Genomic DNA, 26043 nt, shown 5'->3' on the forward strand with positions numbered 1-26043 from the left:
TACTAATTGGGTTTCTGCCAGGTGCTCGTGACCCGGATTGACCACAGTTGGAAGCAAGATACTGGGCTAGATGGACCATTGGTCTGACCCATTATAACTATTCTTATGTTCTTAAGCTATGCATTTTTTAAAACGGGTCATGGCTAGAACTTTCTGGGGTTGAGCAAAAAAAATTGTCCTTTCAAATAACGATACTCTGCCACTAACCAGATAACTAATCCATCCAGGTGGCAGCAGAGAAATATCAGGTATAACTTTAAATGGCTGAATTCAAGTTTTATATGTGGATTTTCATCAGCCTCTCTTGGTTGGATATAGAAAATACACATAACTTTATGTTTCAAATCATTTTTATTGACAACACAACAAGGCAATTTTGTATAGTAAACAGCATTATAATACAGTGTTTTAACCATATAGCCATTGGTCTTTAGTCTTTAATCTTGCGACCAAGCCCCCTCCCCTCTCCCGCCCTCTACCTTCCCACCCCTCCCCCTCCCCCTCCCCTCCCTTACCCTCCCCCCTTGACAAGCAGGAAAAATACACATAATTTTAAACAAATAACTTACGTAACTGGAGCTTCCCATCACCACATAAGTGCTTTTGACCATGACCAGAGGATGGTTAATAGATAGATGATTTAAAGTTATGTGATGACCCAAGAACTGAATATTTACTATCTTATTTTTATTGTATAGTCAGGCCCTCTTAACCAACCTTAGACCAATGACGCTTATGCAGAAGACATGTCTCATGTATGTTGCTTAGACTGAATGCATTTTGTGTATACTGGACAAGTAGAAAGTAAAATGTCATTTTGTTAGAGTTGACCAGAAATCATTAAGGGCTGCTTTTGTCCTACAGACTCACCAAGACGCTCTCAAGAATGAGTGGCAGAACTTCCTGAATCTGTGCATCTGCCAAGAGAGCCACCTGAAGAATGTAGAAAACTATAAAAAGGTACAGCACTCAGACTGCCAAAGAAAGCGTTTGTTTTCCAAATGCCAGGCATTCAGTCAACATGACAAAGAGGAATCCAACTGGGTTATGGCTGGGAGTGGTTGCCAGACTACCCGATCCAACCAGTAATACTGGTTTGGGGAGCTGCAGGTTCAAAAGTGGCCAACAATTACCATTGAAGGACAAATTAAGGTGGAGGGAGGAAAGGTGTGTAGAGGGAGGAAAGGTGTGTACAGATGGCCCACCCAGCCTTCTAAATCAAACTGACAGTTTCTGTCTCTTCCCCTTTAGAAGGAGGGAAGAAGCTGGAGAGTGTCCCAGTAACTGAGCTGATAAATATCCCACAGTGGATCAGTGAATACCACGTTAATTCCAACCACAGTCCCTTATGGCCTCTTTCCATTATAATTGTATATGCTGCGTTTATCTTTTTCAAATGGGCCAGCTGTACACATCATCCTTGCTCAAAATATTTTGTGTTTGCCCCTGTTTCATGTCAAACCAAGAACACAAATCACATGTTAAAATCTTGGAAATAAGACTTGCCGATGATCAACACCAAGTGTGGTTTAACAGCTTATCATGCTGGGTACAGCAAGGAGGGAATTAAATATGGTTGATTCGTTACATTGTGTTTTATTTGTCTAATTTTAGTTTATTTTTATGTTATTGATTTTACTTTGTTTTTATGTTTTAGTGTTATTTTGTTACCCAACTTGGTTAAGGCAGGCCATAAATGATTAAACATAAAGCACATTAATTGGCTGAAGTTTTGTTGGACTGTAACATTTGCTGATGTTTTAGGTGGAGAGTCGGGGAGGGTTTTAAACAATGGTAAAAGTTAGCTGGTGTTTTTGTCCCTTTACCGACATTTGTGCAGGTAACTTTTGCAACTATGAATGCTTAGTTATAAGTGGCTAAGGGAGTGGGGAGGAAAGGGGGATTGAATCAGATTTGGACTTGTCCTTGTTTTCACATTGTAGGGGGTTGGCGGGGGGGGGGGGGGGGAATGGAAGTTGGTTTGGTTTTTCAAAGTTATTCATATTGAGAACGTACTACATTTGTTGTCCGCGGATTCTTTAATAAAAAAGATTGAACATAATTGGCTGAAGTTTACATATGGCTATATTAGCTGGGGTGGGTTACTTCTCAGTAGGTTTAGATGGGGACAGGTGCCTACAGATAGTGGTGCTTTCTTGGGCATAAGTAATTGGTATTTAATTATTTTGGTTCTCTTCACCTTTATGTAAATATTTAAGTTTCTGGATATTTTTGTTTGGCCTTCTTTCCAAAGGGGAAGAAAGCTTATGACACCCATATGGATATACGTATGTACTTCTTGTTCTTCCTTGTCCAATTTTCGTATTTTGAGGAGGCCTTTCAATGATTCTTGCCCAAATTTGCACGTGCAAGTTTTGGCAACTTATACAGAATTAGGGGGTTAGTGTCAATTCTAAACTGGCATCAAGGTGTGCCTAACTCATTATAGAATAATAGTGGCAAAGCCACTGTGGTTTGCCAAAACTTTGACCTGACATAAGCTGTAGTGCCTGTGGCAGGCATACGCTGGCACGCCTAAAATGCACCTTGCAATGCACACATCCAATACTATTCTATAAGATGTGTGCATTGCTAGGTGGACCGCCCATGACACACCCGTGCTCCGCCCACTGATACAGCCCATTTGTTGTTTTGTGCCATGCAACTGTTACACCGGTTATATAAAATAGCACCTACGTATGTAAATGTTCATTTGTGACATCATTCATGCAAGTGTGTCTATTTGATACATTTGTACAAATTGGGCATCCAGTATAGAACTGCCATTGACGTTTGTACTTGAGGAAATGGAAGGTTAAGTGCCTTGCCCAAGATCACAAGTTGCTGCAGTGGGATTTGATCTCTGGCTTCACTGGTTCTGTGCATGCTGTTCTAACCATTAGGTGTTATCTTATTAGAACCTAACGGTGCACTTCGCATATCTTCTATGTTAAACCGGAGGAAAAAGCCTCAACAGACTCTATATTTTTTGGCTGTACAGCTCTATAATTTGTTGGAGTTCTAACTGTCATCGTAGGCAAAAAAAAACTCCCGGTAGTCTTCAAAGTTTATACCCAATCTTAAATAAACTCAAGGTAAAACACAACTTATCTTGTTGATCAGGTTGCTGTCCCGTGATCTGTTGCCTATTCTGTCAATTCCACGGCCTACCATTAGGTGGCCTACTCCTCCAGATCTTGAGGGAAAATAAGGGAACTCTGCTTAGCTTGGGGTGGGGATTGAGACAGAGATATCAAGTTGGGGGGGGATAAGAAGATAGGAGAGTGCTAAATCTAGGTTGGGTGGATGGCAATATTGTCCAATGAGTCTTAGTAAAATGTAAAACAATTGTGCATAATGGGGGGGGGGATTATCTGGTTAAGGTTAGGAGCAAGCAATTAATAATACTGCTTCCTTTTGGGTCAGACTAGTGACTTCACTGTTTGTATTTGTTCTCAGTTCCAAGAGGATGCAGATGCTGTGAGCCAAACTCTGAAGAAGGTGAACTCTAACCTGGATACAAACTATAGCAAAGATGCTACAGGTGCAACGTCTGACCTGCTTGGCCTGCTAGAGGTGAGGACTGCTGGGGACACGGTGGGCTTGGCCAGAGGGGCTTAGTTGTTAATACAGGATCCCGCATATGCTTTCTGGTGTGATCTACGTAAAAGGTGAGCAGAAATTTTCTTTGATTGCGGTGAGGCACCAATCAGGAGCTTCCATGTCCATAATGTTTTTTTGTCCTACTTGGTTTCTTTGACTGTTTCGATCCAAGACATAGTCCAGACTCTTCCACCTGCACAGTGGTGATACAAATGAAGAACAACATCAACTGGGATGCAGGGGCATAGCCACGGGTGGGCCAGGATGGGCCGAGGTCTACCCGTTTTGGGCTCAGGTCCAAGTGAAATCAGTGCTCCATAGGCGTGGCTGGCTGGGATCCACAAGCCATGCCAGCCAAAGATATTCTCCAGACAGAAAGAACACTTGCACCTTCTGCAACGTTGCTGCCCCACCCTTCCGCATGCTCAGTTTGTGTGCATGAGCAGAGGCTGGGCCATATCAGTGGCTCTGGAATACTGCAGTGCCACCAGCTGTGCAGGATATAAGTATTCTTTCTGCGGGGAGGAGGTCTTTATCTGGCGGGGCTTGTGGATCCCCACCAGCTCATGTATATCTTTTGGTTTTATATGGGGGGGGGCTGAGGAGGGCATGAGGGATGATAGAGGGCCCAATGAGGGTGAGGGGAGAGCACCGGAGGGGGCAAGGAGGGTGGGGAAAAGATGAATTTTCGGGCTCACCCTAAATTTGTCATTTGGCTACGCTTCTGCTGGAATGGTGCAAATCCAGTATACTGCAGAGTGACCCTTTCAAGACCCACATTAAAAACAAACTCCCGGTCAATATTCAGCCAGCGGCAGTAAATGCTGACCACCACTGGCTAACTTAGACTGGAGGTAGTGCTTGTGAATGGTGGCTTAATGGAGACGTGGAATGGCTTGCTGTGAGTATAACTGTGGCATGTTTGGTCTGCCAGTTAGTTAAGGAGGTATTGTAAGTTTTGCTTAAATAAATTGGCAGTGGCTCAATCCTGGAAACAGGTTGAGGCTCAGCCTTTGGAGGCCTTTTTGTGAAAAATGAGATAGATGTTCATGATGGCAAAATTAGCTGCTTCGAGGTTTAATAAGATGGAACAATTTTTGAGTATGTAGAAACCGTATGCTAGATGGGTGAAACAGAATGAGGAATAGTAACATAGTAAACGATGGCCCATAAAGACCTGAACAGTCCATCCAGTCTGTCCAACAGTCACATTCATTATCAATTCAAGATTGAATCAACAATGAACATATTATATACATGATGATTATGGTCTTTCTTTGGTGTTTCTGGGACGTAGACTGTAGAAGTCTACCTGGCTCTGTCCTTATGTTTCAACTACCGAAGTTGCAGTCAAAGCCCGCTCCAGCCTATCAGTGAGAGAGGATTTTCTTTGCTTTTCAACTGTGTTAATGTTGCACTATCAAACTGACCAGAACCACAAGAGATGTGATGTAGCAAAGAAAAGGTGTCTGCAACTTAAGCGAAATATTCGCATGTGCAGAAGGCAATTTTCTTACTGTCTGTGGTTTTAATGTACATACTTGGTGCTAATTTTCAAAAAGAAACTACCTATGTTCTCTTTGAAACCTGGTGCAACGTTTACTCTATTTTGCTTATCGGGGAACTGGTGAATATATAAGTAGTTGCAGGTTGAGCTTTAGATGACCTCCCCACCTGCACTTTGCCAAGGCATCCCTGGTCTCAACTTTGCCCTTTTTCTTCATGGGAAAAATTACATGCACGGTGGACAGCATGCGTACTTTTTGTGGAGGGGGGGCAATATTTGGAATGTATGTTGCCACAGGTATACACTCATGGAAAATCCTCCTGAAAATGTTCCCTTTGGATTCATCGTAAACAGAAAAATGTGTCTAATTATAGGTTTGCAAGTTGTAAGCAGTACTGCCAGTCGTCAACGCTTCACCCACAAGGAGGGCCAGTTTATTCTTTTGGGCCCTGCAGTGTTAGCACACACTAACAATTAATAAATGAACCCGTAAGAGAAAAGCTCCTTCTCAGTTCTTCACAGGGCAGTTTTATTTTTCACATGAAGCCATTTAAAACAACAGCTGTAGGGACACATTGGTCAGAACAGCATAAACAAATTTCAGCACCTTGGAAAGCTCATCAGAATTTAGCAGGGCCCATGTCCTATTGACTAATGAACACTTGATGACGATTTTTTTATTTTAAAAACATGCCTTTTTAACTGGATACTCTGTCAGATTGCAGAGCTTGTCTTAGAACTGTAATATGACACTGGAGTTGGTGTCTTTGCTCTTGTAAAGTGTGCCATGTGATCTTTAAAATATACATAACATTTTGCCCACCTCCAGCTCCTTGCTTGGGTATTGAGGGAAGGATTCACCTAGGTCAATGCTTCTCAACCCTCTCCTGGAGGTACACCTAGCCAGCCGGGTTTTCAGGATTACCACAATGAAAATGCATGAAATACATCTGCATACGATGGACTTCCATTGTATCTCATGAAATATTAATTGTGGTAATCCTGAAAACCTGACTGGCTAGGTGTACCTCCAGGAGGTGATTGAGGAGCACTGACCTAGTGGACCGTCAGCACCTTTTTGTTTTCACACCTGGTGTTTCTTGGATGTCTTTCTTCTTGTTGCTGGCCAGGTCTATTTCTTGGCTTTTGAGATGTCACATGTGCCATGTAGCACCGAGACCTCTATTACATGGGTCTCTCACCCTAAGAACATGCATGCACTCCTTTTCTGCAGTTTATTTATCACCATCTTCTATCTATTCAGAAAGACGAGAAGACATTAAACCAGGCCGAGAAGGATATTGAAAGCTTGAAACAGAGAAGCCTGGAGATTCCACCATTGAACCTGCGGAGGACACGCCCTTCTCAGTCAGTTACAGTAGACACTATCTGTGACTGGGACTCAGGAGATGTAAGGAAACCTCATCATTAAAGAGTTTGGGGAAAGCCTGGTTCAGTGGCTCAGGTGACAAACGCACTGCCATGGAGAAGGTCCCTGAGCCAGGTCTTCTGCTTTGTGGCGTGGCTGTGAATGCTATGGAAGTAATGTTCACAGCCCTTGCAAAAAAGGAAGTCATGGTAATTATTCTAGGATGACACCTAGTGGTTGGATTTAGGGACCCATGATTGCAGGGTTCTGGAACAAATCTTTCAATGGCATGGTCCCTGCCCAGAATCATCACTGCAACAATCAGACTAAGTGTGCTGGGGAGAAGATATATAAAGTAGGGGAAAGTCCCAGATTGCTTGCAAATTAAGGTTTTTGATGCCAGATCCTAGCCCTGGTTTTGCATGAACTGAAAGTATAAAGGAGCTGGAGTTGAAATAAGAAGAACACACCAGTTTATCTAATCCTCTTTTCATTATATGCTCTCTGCTTTGGAGATCAGACATTTTCTACTACTAATACTACTTATCATTTCTATAGCACTAATAGAAATATGCAGTCATCAACGTTAGCATAGATCCCTTATGACAGAGATGTCAAGTTACCCAGTTCCAGGCTGGAGATTTTTGGCCAGTCTTGGTTTTGAACTTGCACCCCAAATCAGTGTGGGATGTGTTGTGCCTGATCCTGCCTGTTGAAACCAGTGCTGCAAGTCCCGTAATGCACCAAATAGGCTGCAGTGCAGAGGTTTTCATCCCAGTCCTCGGGGCACACCTAGCCAGTCAGGGTTTTCGGGATATCCTCATTGAATTCAATGCTCAGGGAAGCTCAGCACAAGCAGAGGCTCCCTTGTGGTTGGGGCGCAAGGATAGCGGTGAAAACCTAACAAGGTCTGTGCTGCTGCGGTAAGTAGGGAAAAAAGATGGGCCATGACATTCTCTATTTCAGTGTTTGTCCCCCTTCACTTATATATACTGTCATCTACCAAGATTTGCTTATTTCCGATCTGACGAAGAAAGGCAACCTTCGAAAGCTAATCAAGAAATGTATTAAGTTATGTCCAATAAAAAAGGTATCATCTTATTTTCTTTTCCATGTTTTATTTTGTTTGATTTCTATAGATTCTACATGGAATGTTGCTATTCCACTAGCAACATTCCAGGTAGAAGTTGGCCCTTGCGGATCACCAATGTGGCCGCGCAGGCTTCTGCTTCTGTGAGTCTGACGTCCTGCACGTACGTGCAGGACGTCAGACTCACAGAAACAGAAGCCTGCGCAGCCTTCTACATGGAATGTTGCTAGTGGAATAGCAACATTCCATGTAGAATCTCCAATAGTAGCAACATTCCATCTAGAATCTCCAATGGTATCTATTTTACTGTCATAGTAATGCTTGAATGTTTTCACTTATATACACTGTCAGCTAGCACATTTGCTTATTTCCGATCTGACGAAGAAGGGCAACCTTCGAAAGCTAATCAAGAAATGTATTAAGTTATGTCCAATAAAAAAGGTATCATCTTATTTTCTTTTCCATGTTTTATTTTGTTTGATTTCTATAGATTCTACATGGAATGTTGCTATTCCACTAGCAACATTCCAGGTAGAAGTTGGCCCTTGCGGATCACCAATGTGGCCGCGCAGGCTTCTGCTTCTGTGAGTCTGACGTCCTGCACGTACGTGCAGGACGTCAGACTCACAGAAACAGAAGCCTGCGCAGCCTTCTACATGGAATGTTGCTAGTGGAATAGCAACATTCCATGTAGAATCTCCAATAGTAGCAACATTCTATGTAGAATCTCCAATAGTAGCAACATTCCATCTAGAATCTCCAATGGTATCTATTTTACTGTCATAGTAATGCTTGAATGTTTTCACTTATATACACTGTCAGCTAGCACATTTGCTTATTTCCGATCTGACGAAGAAGGGCAACCTTCGAAAGCTAATCAAGAAATGTATTAAGTTATGTCCAATAAAAAAGGTAGCATCTTATTTTCTTTTCCATGTTTTATTTTGTTTGATTTCTATTGATGACCTTTAAAAGTGGACTAACACCTCCCCCTTCAAAACCCTGACTGGCTAGGTGTGCCCCAAGGACTGGGTTGAAAACCTCTGTGGATCAGATAGAGAACCTTACGCTGGGATGGTGCAGCATCACCAGGGGAGAATTTAGACAAGTTCCCTGGCATGTTCATATACATAATATTTGCCAATTTTCTTCCTAATGTAGTTTTTGCAAATGTATGCAGATGCCGTTCAACTATCATTTTTCTATTACGGGTGGAGAAACACTGAGATAGAGAATGTCATGACAGATAAAAGGCCACCTGGCTCACCTTTTTCCCTACTTACTGCAGTAGCACAGACCTTGTTTGGTTTTCACCTCTCTCCTTCCACCCCAACCACAAGGGAGCCTCTGCTTGTGCTGAGCTTCCCTGAGCATTGATACTGTTTGGGACCCCACTACTTTCACTGGGAAGCTGCTATATACACTCCCCATCCTTTTCATGATTAGTTAGCTAAAAGGAAATAGAGGGTGACATTTTTGAGAAAGGAGGTAAGAACTTGTTTCTCTGTGTTTTCCCCAGGTGCAGCTCAGCAGAGGGGAGAAATACACTCTGAAAGACAACAGCAACCCGGAGAACTGGGTGGTGCAGAGCAAACAGGGAGAGACCAAGACTGTACCGGCTGCCTGTTTCTTCATTCCACCCCCAGACTCTCAGTGCACAGACTGTGTTAAGAGGTGAGGACACATCCCAGAGGCTAGAGTTGGGAAGAGAGGTTTACTTTCAACAATTTTTATTAATAATCCAGCATGTTAAACATAAGTGGAGGAGTGGCCTAGTGGTTAGGGTGGTGGACTTTGGTCCTGGGCAACTGAGGAACTGAGTTTGATTCCCACTTCAGGCACAGGCAGCTCCTTGTGACTCTGGGCAAGTCACTTAACCTTCCATTGCCCCATGTAAGCCGCATTGAGCCTGCCATGAGTGGGAAAGTGCGGGGTACAAATGTAACAAAAAAAAAACCCCATCACCAATTCAATACATTAGAAGTTGTGCATCAGGACATGCCACATCAAACAAGATAATGCAATTCGTTTTCAAATATTTAACATTTTTCCACCCACTTTCTCCCCCTTCCCACCCCCCATGTGGGGTAGTCATGCCCTTTACATTGAACAATAATATTGATGTAAGCCAATCAAGTTTGGTAGACAGCTCCAAAAGTATTTTAACACTAATAATTTTATCTACACATGGTCCCACTCTATCAGTTAGAATCTCCCCCTTCCTCTATAGCATCGAGTCACTAAGAGAGCTTTAAAATGCAGTACAAATCTGTTTTATTAGCAGACATCACAGATAAATCATTGAGGGGGGAGTAAGTTATCAACGTGGGCTACCATTAAGATGTGTTATTTTCTGTTAATACCAGTTATTAGTCACTAGGTCTCCCTGCATAAAATGGGACCTGTGCTAAAATAGCATGAGTTAGTGGTAAAATAACATATCTTAATGGTAACCCACATTGATAACTACCCTCCTTTTTAGTGTGAAGAGTTTGTTTCTGGTAACCAGAACTGATATTGTGATGTCATAATGCCTCATTCCATCAATGCCTAAGAACCAACCTCATCAGTGGTGTCACAATGGCTTGATTGCCCTATAATTGGCTCACTTTTATTACGTATAGCGGTGATTTTGATTTCCAGAAACATTTCTTTTTTTCTTTAATTAAGGGGGGAGGTTATCAACATGGGCTACTGTTAAGATATGTTATTTTATTATTAACACCAGTTCTTGGTATCTAGATCTCATTGCATAGAATGGGATCTATGCTAAAATAGCCTGAGTTAGTGATGAAATAATACATCTTAACAGTAGCCCATGTTGACAACTACTCACAGAAAAAACTGATCTGGATTCTGCTGATGTCTTTTTGACCCCTCTCTTTTCACTAAAATCTCAGGGGAAACTAGTCCTGGACCAGTTTTCACTTTTTCATGACAAATCTTCTTCCTGGACAAGCTGGGTTCTGCCCTGGTCAAGCAAAGAATCCCTCTGACTGCTATGATCAATGAGATATGGACCAACACCATTCAAAGCTACATCCTAGTTTCTCTCGATCTTTCGGCAGTGTTCGACCTGGTTGACCATCCTTTGTTTCTGCAGTGCCTAAGTGATATTGGCATTCACAGAACCTCTCTGAATCGGTTCTCTTCTTATCTCACGGACCCTTCTTATGAAATCCAAGTCCAGTGCACCTTGACCTTTACCCCATTTCACATTGGGTTCCATAGGGCTCCATCCTGGTGCCTACACTTTTTAAATTACCATTTACTTCACACCAGTCCTAGATAATAACAATTTCCCTTTTACTCAATATCTTCTTGTTTGTTTGTTTGTTTGTTTGAAAAAACTTTACCCGCTTCAGTGGTGCTTAATTGTCCAACATTAGTTTTTGGCAATTAAAGATAACACTCAACTCTTCATCGGCTTTATTTTATCTTTAGATAAATCAAACACACTTATCTTTTAGCATTTTCAATGTGGGGATTCAAACCACCCGACATGCATGTTTCGCCATCTGGCTGTGTCAAGGACTTCCCCTTTATGCCATGTTAATGCCAGCCTGACCACATTACTTAAACAATGTCAAGATCACTTTTTTAATAACACTTCTTTAATTGTTCCTTTAGAGGCTTGTAGGCAGTATATAAGAATTAAATAAATATTTTCATATCTCCTCTGCCCCTGTTGATTCAGTCTCTCAGCTGCAATCCATATATTCAAATTATTTACACTCTCCCACCCTCATCCATTCCTCCTCCTTCAATCTACTGCCATCAGTGCAAACCCCACTGCCAGGAGCACCTCTGCTCACTGTGGGTAAAAGTGTGCACAGAAAAGATGTATTTGTGCAAGCATTTGTGTAGAAGCCCAATTCATGAAGTTATCAGTGGAAATTACTTTGAAAATGATCCTCCTTATGTAGATTTTAAGGAATTCAGTCAGCAGCTGGAGCAAGATTCTCCTGAAATAACTGCTTATACTTTTGGAAGTCCCAAAGTTTATCTGAGGAGCTACATAGCTAGCCCTTATCAAATGCTTGCATTAGCAGATCCCTGATTGTCCCAAAACAATGTAAAATTTATAAGAAATAAAATATGTTTTGGGAAAACAGAAGTGATGCATAAGAATAATATGAGAAAACAAGCTAAGAGACAATGGGGCTCATTTTCAAAGCACTTAGACTTAAGTTCCATAGGTTACTATTGGGCTTATTTTTGAAAGAGAAGAGCGCCCATCTTTCGACACAAATCGGGAGATGGGCATCCTTCTCCCAGGGTCGGCCAAATTGGCATAATTGAAAGCCGATTTTGGGCGCCCTCAACTGCGTTCCATCATGGGGACGACCAAAGTTCCTGGGGGCGTGTCGGAAGCATAGCGAAGGTGGGACTGGGGCGTGCTTAACACATGGGTGTCCTTGGCCGGTAATGGAAAAAAGAAGGGCGTTCCTGACAAAGCACTTGGCCGACTTTACTTGCTCCATTTTTTCTTGTGACCAAGCCTCAAAAAGGTGCCTGAACTGGCCAGATGACCACCGGAGGGAATCAGGGATGACCTCCTCTTACTCCCCCAGTGGTCATAACCCCCTCCCACCCTAAAAAAAACTTTTAAAATATTTTTTGCCAGCCTCAAATGTCATACCCAGCTTCCTGACAGCAGTAGGCAGGTCCCTGGAGCAGTTTTAGTGGGTGCAGTGCACTTCAGGCAGGCGGATCCAGGCCCATCACCCCCTACCTGTTACACTTGTGGTGGTAAATGTGAGCCCTTCAAAACCCACCACAAACCCACTGTACCCACAGGTAGGTGCTCCCCTTCACCCCTTAGGGCTTTGGTAGTGTTGTACAGTTGTGGGTAGTGGGTTTGGGGGGGTTGGGGGGGCTCAGCACACAAGGTAAGGGAGCTGTGCACCTGGGAGCAATTTCTGAAGTCCACTGCAGTGTGCCCCCTAGGGTGCCCGGTTGGTGTCCTGGCATGTGAGGGGAACCAGTGCACTATGAATGCTGTCTCCTTTCATGACCAAAGGGCTTGGATTTGGTCGTTTCTGAGATGGGCGTCCTCAGTTTCCATTATTGCCAAAAACCGGGGACAACCATCTCTAAGGTCGACCTAAGTGTTGAGATTTGGGCGTCCCCGACCGTATTATCGAAACGAAAGATGGACGCCCATCTTTTTTCGATAATATGGGTTTCCCCGCCCCTTCACCAGGACATCCTGCAAGGACGTCCTCAGGAAATCTTGGGCACCCCGTTCAATTATGCCCCTCCACCTAACTTTGCATGTCTAAGTGCTTTGAAAATATGCCTCAATGACACATCAACACAGAGTAGTTGGAACATAAGGACAGAGCCAGGCAGATTTCTACGGTCTGTGTTCCAGAAACACCAAAGAAAGACCATGATCAAGTGTATAATATCATGTTCATTGTTGATTTGATCATGAGTGTGACTTTTGGGCAGACTGGATGGACCATTCAGGTCTTTATCTGCTGTCACTTACTACATTACTATGTAATGCTTTGACAGGAGGTAGTAGAACTTCTTGAGAACAGTATTGGCAACAGTGCTGTTGGGTTTGGGAGCGGAATGATGTTTTGGGGTTTTTTCTTTTTTTTTCTTTACTCCTTTTGGATTGTCTGATGGGGTTATTTTTATTCTTCTACTGTAAATCTGGAAAAAAGGAAAGGTTAATACCATGTTTCAACTTTCTAGATTTTGTTCCTCTGAGTTGTAACATTGGCACTATTATGCTCTGTATCCCTAAGTTTTTGCTTAATTGCTTTCTTCATTACATTTGTATGCTTTGTTTTGGTATTCTGTAAAAGGGGGTGGGACTTCCTATACCACCTTTCTGTGGTTATAATCAATGCGGTATATACAGATACTTATTTTGTACCTGGGGCAGTGGAGCGTTAAGTCACAAGGAGCTGCAGTGGGAATCAAACCCGGTTCTCATGCCGCTGCACTAACCACTAGTCTGCTCTTCCACTCCAAATACCTCTTGAAAATTGGAAAAAAAGTAAAAGAATAGTCTTAGCACGGTATACTGTTTCCTCACTGGCAATCTTAAAAGCTGAGGGGGTGGACAAGCAGAGACTGTGAAAAGAGACCTTAGAGCTAGTCTGGGCTATAAATAATAGAACGAGTGAGACACTTGTTCAGACTGGCCTAAACCAGTGGTTCTCAACCTATCCTGGGGGGGCTACCAGTCAGTTGGGTTTTCAGGATATCCCTAATGAATATGCATAAGAGAGATTTGCATATAATGGAGGTGACAGGCATGCAAATCTGTCTCATGCATATTCATTAGGGGTACCCTGAAAAAAACGACTAGCTAGTGGTCCCCCAGGAGATGTTTGGAAACCACTGGTCTGGAAGACAGGCTAATCTTGAGAGAAGGTTATGGGGGGCACATTTTGAAAAATCTGCTTCTCTTTACAGGCTTGACGGTGAAATGAATGAGGTGAAAAAGAAACAAGCAGCCGTGCAGAATGCCCTGAAATCCAACAACCGAGAGACACTCAGATCTAACCAACAGGGTATGTTGGGATACTGAAACAATTAGATGCTTGAAAATGTACAGCAGAAAAGATTGTGCTGGTTTACTTTAAAATACAAAGAATCAGCCTGTTTCATGGGGTGGCCTAATGGCATTTTAGGGTTTGCACATAACTTGGAGGGAATGTACATGATCTCCATCTGAAGGAGAGGGGGAGTAATATTGACCAATTGACCAAAGAGCTGTCTGAGAGATTCAGTCCCAGTGTTGCCTGGGGAACAGTGTCTTGTAGGTAGTAGACATGTTGGGGAAGGGGAAAATAGGGGTGGGGGTGTGTTAAAAAGTATAGAGGATCTCACACTTTGCTGTGGTAAATATCCTTTAGCATCCAGTAAATGTTCAACAGAGACAGATCATGATTTGGAAATGCTCACCCCCCTATTCTGTGCAACAGCTGTAACATTTATAGAACAATAAAGCCTTTGGATTTTTCTCACTATCCCTTATCAGTCATTTCTTCCCTATGGTATTACAACATTTCTTCTTTATCAAATTTGTATAGAGGAGTTGAGCATCTCTGGATCGTTGGATAAAAATTAACCTTCCACTCTGAAAATCACAAATTTAGGTCATGTGTCCAGCAGATAATTAATATGGGCACCCAAGAATATGCATTGTCTTCCCCATATACCCATATAACAGAAACATCACCAACAGTTTCCACCACTGAATATTTGAGAGAAATGTTATCAAACCTGTTGCAGAGATGGATTTGATACCAAGGACTAGAAGTGAGCCCCTGTGTCTTATACCAAAAAAGAGGCATGCACCACAATGCATATAAGTTGGGATGTAAGTTCAAAACCAAGGTTGGCCAAAAATCTCTGACTTAGCTGCCGTTTGTCTTCTGTCTTGCCAGCCCCAGCCAGTAATAGGATGAGTGATACCACTAGGGGACAAGTTGATGACCCAGAGGGCAGCAACCTCCTCAACCAGCTCAACAAGATTAATGGAGACCTGGGGCAAATGGAACAGGAGATTCTGAGGCGGGTGAGAACTCCAGTGAACAACAACAATCCTTCTGATGACATCACCAGTAGACTGGGAGAGCAAGAAGTAAGTGCCTCAGAGCAATGGCTGATCAGTTTGGAAGGGGAGCAGAACTTGAAGAACTCATAGGAGGCTTATATGGTTGAAGCAGGTGACATGACACTAATTTTCAAAAAGAAACTACCTCTGCTCTCTTTTTATTTATTGTATTTATTAGGATTTATTTACCACCTTTTTGGAGAACGTCACTCAAGGCAGTGTACATTAAGAATAGATCAAACATGAGCAATAGGCAAGTAAAAAGATTCAAATAACAATACAAAGTATGGCATTGTGTACTAACAATGCCAACACAAATAGAACATATTAATTGACGGTGAAGGGTATAAGCAAAGATGGAACATATAGATAGGTAAGAGAGTAAGAAGAGTTAGAAAGTAAGGTGACTAATTTAATGAAAGTTGAACATGAGGTCAGAGAGATGGTTAAATATTATCTCAGCTACGGTAGGGTGGATAAACATGTCCTGCTGCAGTGTGTGTGTGAGTGAGACTAACAAGTTAGTTACTTCTTCCATTAAATGTCTGGTTGAAGAGCCAAGCTTTCACCTGCTTCCTGAAGTAGAGATAGTCTTGTGTTAAGCGGAGCCTTTCAGGGTGTTCATTCCAGAGTGTGGGGGCTACTCCAGAGAAGGCTCGCTTGCGGGTATCATATCATGTAATGTCTTTTGGAGAGGGTGTGGTTAGTGATAGTCCTTGAGAGGATAGTAGTGTTCTTGGAGGTGTGTAGAGGATCTTCCTATTCTTCAGGTACTCAGGGCCATTTCCTTTAAGGGCCTTGAAGATCAGACATAGACTTTGAAAATTAGTGTAAAGCATGTGCTAAGAGCAGCCATGTACTTTTCACCTACTCATCTGTGTGAGCGGATGAGGGGGGAAATAATGCTTGTACACGTGAAAACATCATATGTCTGGATGCACCTCTTCGCAGCCCTGCTAATGGTTCATGTGCTACGGAGGCTTTTATCCAGCCAGGAGGGTAATTTTTAGGCAAGGTATTTCCCTGGGTGAGTTCCTCAGACAATTGCCTTCCTCGTGTTCGTGTGTGTGTTTTGTTTTTAACTTAATTAGGGCTCCAGGCATCCTAAGTGATCAGAGTTAAGCCACACAAAGACAATACTAGAGTCTAGGGATACCCTGCATTATTTCTGCCTTTCCTGAGTTCTACAACAGTATCAGCAGAGCACTTCCAACACTGAGTAATAGTTAATGATCAAGAATAATTATTTTAGAACCAGAGAAACATTTTTTTTTTACAGTTATGTGCCCCAGTTTTTAACTAAGACATCTAACAGTTAAATATTTAAAAAGTTGATATCGGCAAAAATAATAATACTAAAAATTAAAAAATCACCAAAAAACCCCTAATGTACACTTTAATAGGCATGACTCGCTCATACTCATCTTTATTGTGATTTTTGGTTTATTCTCCTGCTTAAATTACTTGATGCTTTTGCAGTTTTGGTATGTTTGGAAAAACAATTTACAAACAAGGTATGGATTTACTTCTTATAGTGTTACTGTATCTCTGTAATATAAACCACAGCCATAGGAGCCAACTTTTCAAAATTATTGGGGGTGCTAAGCCCAATGAAAATAACCCCTCCCTGGACACATACAAGGAATTTTCTCAATATTGGGGGTGCTCAAGCACCCACAGCACCCATGGAGTCGGCTCCAATGACCACAGCCTTCTTTCACACCACCTCAAACTACAATTCAATATGGACGCCTTTTCTACTATAAACAGTCCCATGTTTAGGTGGGTCCAGCTTTTAGTTCTACATTGCTTGTGAGATACTTTACCAGTTATTACTAATTAACATTTCAGAATAAATGTCAAGTAATTTTCTGTATTTCTGCTCTCTGCAAGGGTTTTATCTTTTACAGTAGAGACCCTTTCTTCCAGGCTAATCAGTAGTATCAGACACTTGCTGCATGTCTTGGATCAAAGGGAAGATGCTTTTTCCTATGCCAGATTCAGGGCTGGCCCATCCATTAGACAGGACCAGGTCATTGCCTAGACCAGCAGTTCTGGAGAGCATCAAAGGGCAGCTGGAGTTAAAGCAAAACAATACAACCTGACAGCCATACAAAGTTGAACAAACAGGAAGTACTTTTACCAAAAGGAAGGTGGGCAGGTTTCAACTAGAGAAAAGAAAACCCCAGAAGCACCAAGAGCCTTAGGAAAATGGGACACGGTTCTTTATTAGCAACTGTTGATATTCCAAGATAGACCCGACACGGGCCACGTTTAGTTCAGAGATCTCTGAACTAAACACAAAGGGGCTCGCCTTTCCTGTCACATCAAGCACAACTTTTGCTGTGAATCTATACGGATTGTTATCCAACTTGATAGGAAAGAAGTTTCAGTCTTGAAAAACACCAGACCCCTGACGCAGGCGCTAGGCGCCGAAACACGGCCCGTTTCGGGTCTGTCTATCTTGGAATATCAACAGTTGCTAATAAAGACCCTCTCTGTACTGTTTTCAGGTTTCAACTAGCCCATTTACCCAGATCATTCTGAGAGGGGTGACGTTAAAGTGATCATGATCATTGGGAGAGCTAATGGGCCTAAAAGTTCATTGGAGAGGGTACAACTATGAAGGTTTGCCTAAGGCACCTGACACCCTTGCAGTGGCCTTGCATGCTGAAACTGCTATACCTATTTGAGAGTTGTGAAATATTAACCATTTCAGTGCTAAACAAAGTTTAAGCATTTAATAAACATTAAAACCTGCTGGTCTGAGCCGGGGATGTGTTCTTATTGGTCTGTAGCTGATTTCTAGAACAGGTCTTCAGGATATCCACAGTGACTGTGCATGTGCTAATTCTGCATACATTGCAAACCCAATATGTGAAAATGTACTTCATGCATATTCAGTGTGACTAAGCCAAAAGCCTGATTGGTTGCAGGGTCCCTGGGACAGGTTTGGGAAGCCGGCACTGCTCCCAGTGTTGGGAATAGACTAGGCTGCTATTGGCCAGCCAGAGAAGCGTGTACACATCAGAGAAGGGGTAGGGACCCTCTCCTCCGCAGCTGTAGATTGCTTAATGGTTTAAAGTTGAATACTTGATTAACTATTTAAATGATAATTACATCATTAATCTAGCCACTCTTATAATCTTATGTCTTCAAATGCTCAGGCCTTATTAAACTAGGCCATAAGATGCTACCAGCTTCTTTGCCATTTATTCAGTTTGGTAAGTCTCTGTTTAAAGTGATTATCTAGAAAAGAAATCAGGCTGTAATATTTGGATCTTTGACCAGGATGTGGTCCCTTTTAACTTCCTGTTTTTCTAGCTTAAGTATAGTTTGAATTACACTGTCTCCCTCCTCTACAGTAGCTTAGCTCAGAGCAACCAAGATGAAAACAAAGTTTTGTGTTTTTTTGTTTTTACCACATATTGAGTCAATATTATTGACTTGCAAAGAAATTCAAGAGCCTCACTATGAGATGTGTCCTGTGGTGACAAAGAATGAAGGTACAGTGGATAGATACAGCTTACGTAGCATTTCTACTGGGTTAGCCGTATAGTAGTCAAAGCAATTAAAAACTTTGAGTGCTAAATTGAGCAAGCAGGAGACCATAAATCTAGTTTAGTACAGTGATTTATTTCCCTTAGTGGGCGATTGAAAGTTTCTCCTCCACTCATGCTCTTTACTAAGTTGTTTTTGTAAGCACTACACTGATTGAGCAAAAGCTTTCTTTAAAATAACAGCCTCACCCTCCTACCTGCCCTGCTTTTGTTTTTTTGAACCCATTCATTAGTTAGGAGAGGTGTTGCTCTATATCCACCCATGTTCTTTATCATAACTAGAACTGAATCAGCTCCTTATCTGCTGAAACGATCATGTCCTTTTTCAGTCCCACTGCCAGAATATGTAATCACATCACCAGCCCTTCTGCTTTCACAGCTCAGCAAAAGGAGGAGGCAGTAGGGTTGTTGGAATTATTTCTTCAGTCAGGCCATAGCTGAGACAAACCAACACTGTAGATAAGAGGGGAAGAATAGCCATCCTAGGTCAGGCTAAAGATCCATCTAGCCCAATATTCTGTTTCCAGCAGTAGCCAGTCCAGGTCATAAGTACCTGGCAGGATCCCAAAACGTAGCAAGATTCCATGCTACCAACCCCAGGGATAAGCAATTAATAATGGTTTATGGACTTTTCCTCCAAACCATTTTTAAATACAGCTATGTTAACTGCTTCTACCACATCCTCTGGCATTCAGTTCCAAAGCTTATCGAGAAATTGAGTGAGAAAATGTTTTCTCCAATTTTGTTTTATGTTTCAACGGTTTTTATTAATGACAGAACAAAGGGTAATACAAAACCACTTCAACACAGCGAGTGCAGTACAATGCTGCAACCCTTCTGGGTGCTGCTCATCACTTATACCCCACTGTTTGCGGTCATCAAGCTTTTAACATTTCCTCTCCCCCCTTCCCCACCACATCTACTTTATTTGGAACTTGCAATACACTTGATCAAACAGAGGTATTATACCTACACCCTAACCATAACAGTAAACATATTTTAGGTAATACACCCTTGAATCATGAACTTGTCCACTAGCTATTGTAGCTGCCCCCCCCCCCCCCCCCCCAATTTTGTTTTAAATGTACTGCTTGGTAACTTCATGGTGTGTCTCCTAGTCTTTGCACTTATCTTTTTTGAGATGCAGCAACCAGAATTGCACACAATACTCAAGGTTCAGTCATAACATGGAGAGATACAGAGGTACTATGATATCCTTTGCATTACTTTCTATTCCTTTACTAATAATTCCTAAACCCAGATCTAGTCAAGGGGAATAATGCCCTGGATTACTGCATCAATACCTACAAACTTCTCCCAAGCACACATCAAAATTTATGATAAGTATTAATATGTTGTGAAGGATCTTCAGAATTCGTGCATCCTGACTGCTAAACTCACAGTTTTCAGGCAGTCAGGTGCAACTCGGTGTATTTTTTTTAGTGTATATTTTCTTTAAACCAATTTTCTGCTTTCAGTGCTCAGTTCTTCAACAGTCTCATCTTTCATGTCACAACTCGTTTCTTGTTTACCACAGTATAGTATTAGACGTATTCATCTACTTAACTGGCAGCAAAGTGCAAGACGTCAGGTACCCTAAACACTCCTACATATTCTCTTCCTATTTCTGACAGCCTGAAAATCCTAGGAGTTATTATTGATAGCCACCTTACACTAGAGAGCCAAGTTAACGCCACTATAAAGAAGATGTTGTACTCTATGTGGAAACTTAAACGTATAAGACCTTACTTTCCGAAGGATATATTCCGTAACTTGACACACTCAATGGTGTTGAGACACACAGATTATTGCAATGGAATATATGCAGGTTGTAAATTACAACTTATGAAAAAACTTCAGAGAGCCCAAAACACAGCTGCCAGACTGATATTTAACGAAAAAAAAAAAGGTCTGATAGCGCTAAACCTCTTCGTTTGAAACTACACTGGCTCCCTATCAAGGACCGCATTACTTTCAAAATTTGCTGTCTGGTCCACAAGATTGTATACGGTGAGGCCCCAGGATATATGATTGATTTTAATAGATCTTCCAGCCAGAAACAGAATCAGTTCATCACGTACTTATCTGAACCTTCACTATCCAAGCTGCATTGGACTCAGATACAAATCAACCTACACATCCAATTTTTCTTATTTAAGTACGCAAATGTGGAATGCATTACCAAAGAGCTTGGAAAAAAAAACGCGAACATCAGGACTTCAAGCGAACTTTAAAGACACACCTGTTTTGCAAGGCCTACCATGTTGATTCAACTTAAATACCTCATCCCTACAATGCATCTAACTAAACATTGCAGTGATTATTTTATTTCTACATTCCTTGTCCCTTATTGTATCCATTTACCCCTACCTTACCCCTTTTTATTATTGTACTTGTTTAAAACCTACCGTACTTGGCGTCCACCATTACGGTATTTTTTAAGCCACATTGAGCCTGCTAATATGTGGGAAAATGCGGGATACAAATGTTACAAATAAATAAACCTCAACCGACTTGGCCAGGTTTCGCGACTTCGTCAGGGCGGAGGTTCTCTGCAAACAACAGTATTCACATTACTTACAGTTCATACTGCGTGCATCTTCAAACATATTTTTATCTAATTTCTTTACAGAAGCTCCCTTCACAACGTACTTTTCACTCTCCTGCTTCCGTCTTCTTATTAAATAAAATGGCAGCGGCGTCTTACCGACGTGCTAACCTTTAAATCTCCATCAGTTGATTGAAATCACCAGGCTTCTGATAGGCGATCAACAAGGCTGGCTCTGACCAATCAGACCGCAGACCACCACTCCAGTTCAGAGTTCAACCCCACAGGGTACTTTGCTCTTTGTAATTAAGATAGTGTTCCAGATTGCCACCCTCCCACCCCAACTGGACACAGTCAAGGATTCTCCGTCTGATGTCAGTCAATTGATGATCATTCTCCAGCCAATGCTGTGTTAAAGGGGCGGTCAACACTTTATTTTTAATTCATGATTTATGTTCATTAAGACGTGTTTTGATGGCTCGCGCCCAATGTAAATTTGTCCTATCGTCCTTCCACGATGATAAGCACATATTGGGTGATTTTCAAAACACTCATACACTAGGAGAAATTCTAACTTACAAATGTTTGGATTACAGTACTGGCCCTGTGGAGCTTCCAGGGCACTATTATAATTATTATTAGCATTTGTATAGCGCTACCAGACGCACGCAGCGCTGAACACCTGATACAAAGAGACAGTCCCTGCTCAAAATGTGACGTGTCAATGGTGTTCTTTGACAATTGAGGGTTTGGATTGGGAGCATCCTGTCTCACAGTGGCATATTACAGCACGCATGAGAACCAACAGTACATCAAAGAATGTGATTTATTTCATTATTTGCCCTTGTCAGCTAATTTACATTGGGTTCTCAGCCAGAGCCATCAAAACGCGTCTTAATGAACATAAATCATGAATTAAAAATAAAGTGTTGACCGCCCCTTTAACACAGCATTGGCTGGAGAATGATCATCAATTGACTGACATCAGATGGAGAATCCTTGACAGTGTCCAGTTGGGGTGGGAGGGTGGCAATCTGGAACACTATCTTAATTACAAAGAGCAAAGTACCCTGTGGGGTTGAACTCTGAACTGGAGTGGTGGTCTGTGGTCTGATTGGTCAGAGCCAGCCTTGTTGATCGCCTATCAGAAGCCTGGTGATTTCAATCAACTGATGGAGATTTAAAGGTTAGCACGTCGGTAAGACGCCGCTGCCATTTTATTTAATAAGAAGATGGAAGCAGGAGAGTGAAAAGTACGTTGTGAAGGGAGCTTCTGTAAAGAAATTAGATAAAAATATGCTTGGAGATGCACGCAGTATGAACTGTAAGTAATGTGAATACTGTTGTTTGCAGAGAACCTCCGCCCCGACGAAGTTGCGAAACATGGCCAAGTCGGTTAAGGTTCCTGACATCTTGCACTTTGCTGCCAGTTAAGTAGATGAATACGTCTAACACTATACTGTGGTAAACAAGAAATGAGTTGTGAAATGAAAGATGAGACTGTTGAAGAACTGAGCACTGAAAGCAGAAAATTGGTTTAAAGAAAATATACACTAAAAAAAATACACACACTAAAGGATCAATGACAAGTTGCACCTGACTGCCTGAAAACTGTGAGTTTAGCAGTCAGGATGCATGAATTCTGAAGACCCTTCACAACATATTAATATTTATCATAAATTTTAATGTGTGCTTGGGAGAAGTTTGTAGGTATTGATTTATGTTAATCCCCGCACTGCCTTAAGTAACATTGTCCAGATCTATATGATTTCTGGATTACTGCATGACATCTCCTTCCAGTCATACTTTCTTACTTTCAGAGGAGTCTAGATGAAGCCATATATCCAAATGGTGAGGGACAGGACTACAAGGACCCCTTTATGCAGAACTAAGCTCTAGAAGATTGTAAGCTGCAAGGCTGCAGAAACTTGGTACAATACTACACTGTATTGAAAACTTTTTTATACATAAAAAAATAATTTTACTCTTCCTTATGAAAGGAGTACCAGCTGCATCATTGCCTGAGCAAATGTAATTTCAACACTTAGATTCCAACTTTTCAATAAGAAAGAAGGTAAAGAGCAGAGTAAAATAGAATCCAATAAAAATGATCATCCAAACATAACATATTTATGAAAATATATGACAAAAGACCTTTATAGTTGCCAAAGCTGGCCTCTTATTATATTTTTAGTCTAGTAAATTAGCTTCTCCCCAGCCTCTGTGTTTTTTCTTTCAACACGTTTTATGGGTGATAGGCAAGATCATTAAGTGGTATGGCAGGGTTGTAATCTGTACCGAGGAGAGAAGACTGGAGGATCTCAACTCACAACAGAAAGAACTTTCCTCATGCCTGTGGACCACCTGGTGTTGCAATTATGTGACTAACAGCGCATTATGGCTCTTTCCATTAGGGAACAACCAAGAGGCTGCAGAATATTGGAGTAGAAAAGGATGCTGCTCAGCGGGAGTGTGAAGCTTACCTATCCAAGAAACCATCCGGTTCCTCAGCAATGCAGCTCCCAACTACCCTGAACAATGTCAAGAATAAGTACAATGATGTGAAGGCATTGTCCAGTCTGTACGACGATGAGTAAGAAGCCCTATCTTGTGCTTGATGGTGAAAATGGCTGATTGTTAAGGAGGCATTCTAAGTGGTACTGTAGTTATACTATAACCTGGATGCCTGGTGAAACCTATAAATATCTAAAAAATAAGGTTATCCCCACCCCAATTCACTTTCACCAGTGGTGTGTTGATACTTATATAAGGAGCACTCCTATCCTTGTCAAAATAAAAATTATAAGTGCTTTTTAAGTTGGAGTATATGAGTTAAATCAAAATTGTCCTCCTATCTAAGCCTATCTAACTTATTACTTGAAAATCAAATAATACACTTGTAATTTCTTCCTCCTCCCTCAAAGACATGAAGCATACCTGAGGAGTACCTAGTGGCTTAGTGCTGGGACAATTTTCAAACAAGGGATCCAGACGGCTAACTCTTTAGTTAGCCTGCTAGATCCCTTGGAAAGCTTACTAGGTGGCAGCTGATGACATCTTGTGCAGGACCTCATTTTATTCCTAAATTTCTCGTCTTTTTCCAGAGCTAAAGCCTCTCTTAACCTGGAGAATCAGATCAAGAAGACAGATCAGATCATTAATGGTTTTGAAACTAAACTAGTACAGGACAGTTGTATCCCAGTATCAGCCACAGCCCTCCAGGACCGGGCTAGTGAGATCCAGGTGAGAGTATTACTGACTTTTTATATAAAACCAAAAGAGATCAAACTAAACAGGATCACTTTTACATCCTGGCTGTATTCTGACCATCTTTGGAAATAGTTGGACATTTTTCTGTGGTATCTAGAAATCTCTCCATGGGCTTCAAGTCTACTTTAACTTCACTTTCAAGGTTTAGTGGTGTGGTAGCCATGTTAGTCCACTTCTAAAGGTAATAAATAGAAATTAATCAAAACAGAGGAAAGAAAATAAGATGATACCTTTTTTACTGGACTAACAGTACATTTTTTGATTAATGTTTGAAAGTAACCTTCTTCATGGTTAGAATACTAAAAGAAAAATTTAAGACAATCCAGGAACATAAGACCTTTGCAGTCAAAATGATAAAATATTTTGACACCCATTAGACAGGACTCAACAAAGATCTGAACTTTCTATCCCACTATAAACCATAAAATTCTACTGCTTTGTCACTCTCTTATCATTCATCCATCTCTCCCTGTCTTTTGCCCACCCAGCTCTCCCTGTTTCTCACCTACCCTACCCCTCCCACTTCCTGTGAGACTGTCATTGGAATGCTTTAGTGTTTCACTTATATATTTTGATATTTGTCAACATTTGCTTATTTCCGATCTGAAGAAGAAGGGTTACCTTCGAAAGCTGATAAAAAATGTATTAAGTTAATCCAATAAAAAAGGTATAATCTTATTTTCTTTTCTATGTTTTGATTAGTTTGTATTTAGTATATATTTATGCAAACAGTTTTCATTTTGGTGGAGTTACAGTAGTGTTGTGCAATGTGGAGAGGGCATCTATAGTTCGTGTGGTTATTCATAGAGTTTCTGAAGAGATAGACTTGAAGTAGAAAAGGTAGTGGTAGCTTTTGTGTTGAGTTGTAGAGTTTTGATGATTGTTCATATAGTTTTTGAAGAGGTAGATTTGAACGGAAGACAACAATATCTTTGTTATTAGCTGTAGAATTAGGTTTTCATTTCTTTTCTGGAGGAGATTTGTAATGCTTCTTATGGTTTTTGGTATCAAGTTCAAGGTTGAACCTCTCATAGAAGAGGAATCTGATTTTACTGTATAACGCCAGCATGTATCAGGCAAATAAAGTTGCTTCATAGCCTTGTCCATCCATGAAAATGGATTTCACAAAGAGATGACATCTAAGGAGCCAAGTAGGAGAGTCTCCTTACCCAGTTGTCTCCCTCTGACCAAATGATCCCTGGATTTTCAGTGGCACATAACTGGATCGTGCTGTTGAAAATCCAGGATGACCACCATAGCACCATCTGGTTAGTTCTGGGACGGTCTAGGGGTAGAGCCAAGAGTCGCTCGGGAACTGCAGATATTTAATGGCAGGACCTGGACAGTTACCTGACTAACTTAAACAGCTGATCTAAGTGAAGTGGGTAGCTATCTGGGTACCTACCGCTGCTGAATATTGGCGGTGCCAGGGTAAACTCCTGGAAGGCTGCCGACTGCACAGATATTTGGATGCCATATACAGAATAGCGCTTAGTGCTGGGATCCGTGCC

The 26043-nt window shown here is 41.5% G+C and overlaps 1 protein-coding gene across 1 annotated transcript in view; it reads left to right on the top strand.

Moving 5' to 3' along the window:
• The window catches only part of EVPL (envoplakin), a 90407-nt gene that overhangs the window by 37033 nt on the left and 27331 nt on the right, over positions 1–26043 (top strand). Inside the window, exons 9-16 of the mRNA XM_030208224.1 lie at positions 865–960; positions 3460–3576; positions 6375–6521; positions 9089–9243; positions 14008–14105; positions 14985–15181; positions 23677–23855; positions 24367–24505. Coding sequence (XP_030064084.1) covers positions 865–960; positions 3460–3576; positions 6375–6521; positions 9089–9243; positions 14008–14105; positions 14985–15181; positions 23677–23855; positions 24367–24505 — 1128 coding nt within the window. The remainder of the gene's footprint in view (positions 1–864; positions 961–3459; positions 3577–6374; positions 6522–9088; positions 9244–14007; positions 14106–14984; positions 15182–23676; positions 23856–24366; positions 24506–26043) is intronic.

This window comes from Microcaecilia unicolor, chromosome 6 (assembly GCF_901765095.1).
Source record: "Microcaecilia unicolor chromosome 6, aMicUni1.1, whole genome shotgun sequence".
Taxonomy (NCBI): Eukaryota; Metazoa; Chordata; class Amphibia; order Gymnophiona; family Siphonopidae; genus Microcaecilia; species Microcaecilia unicolor.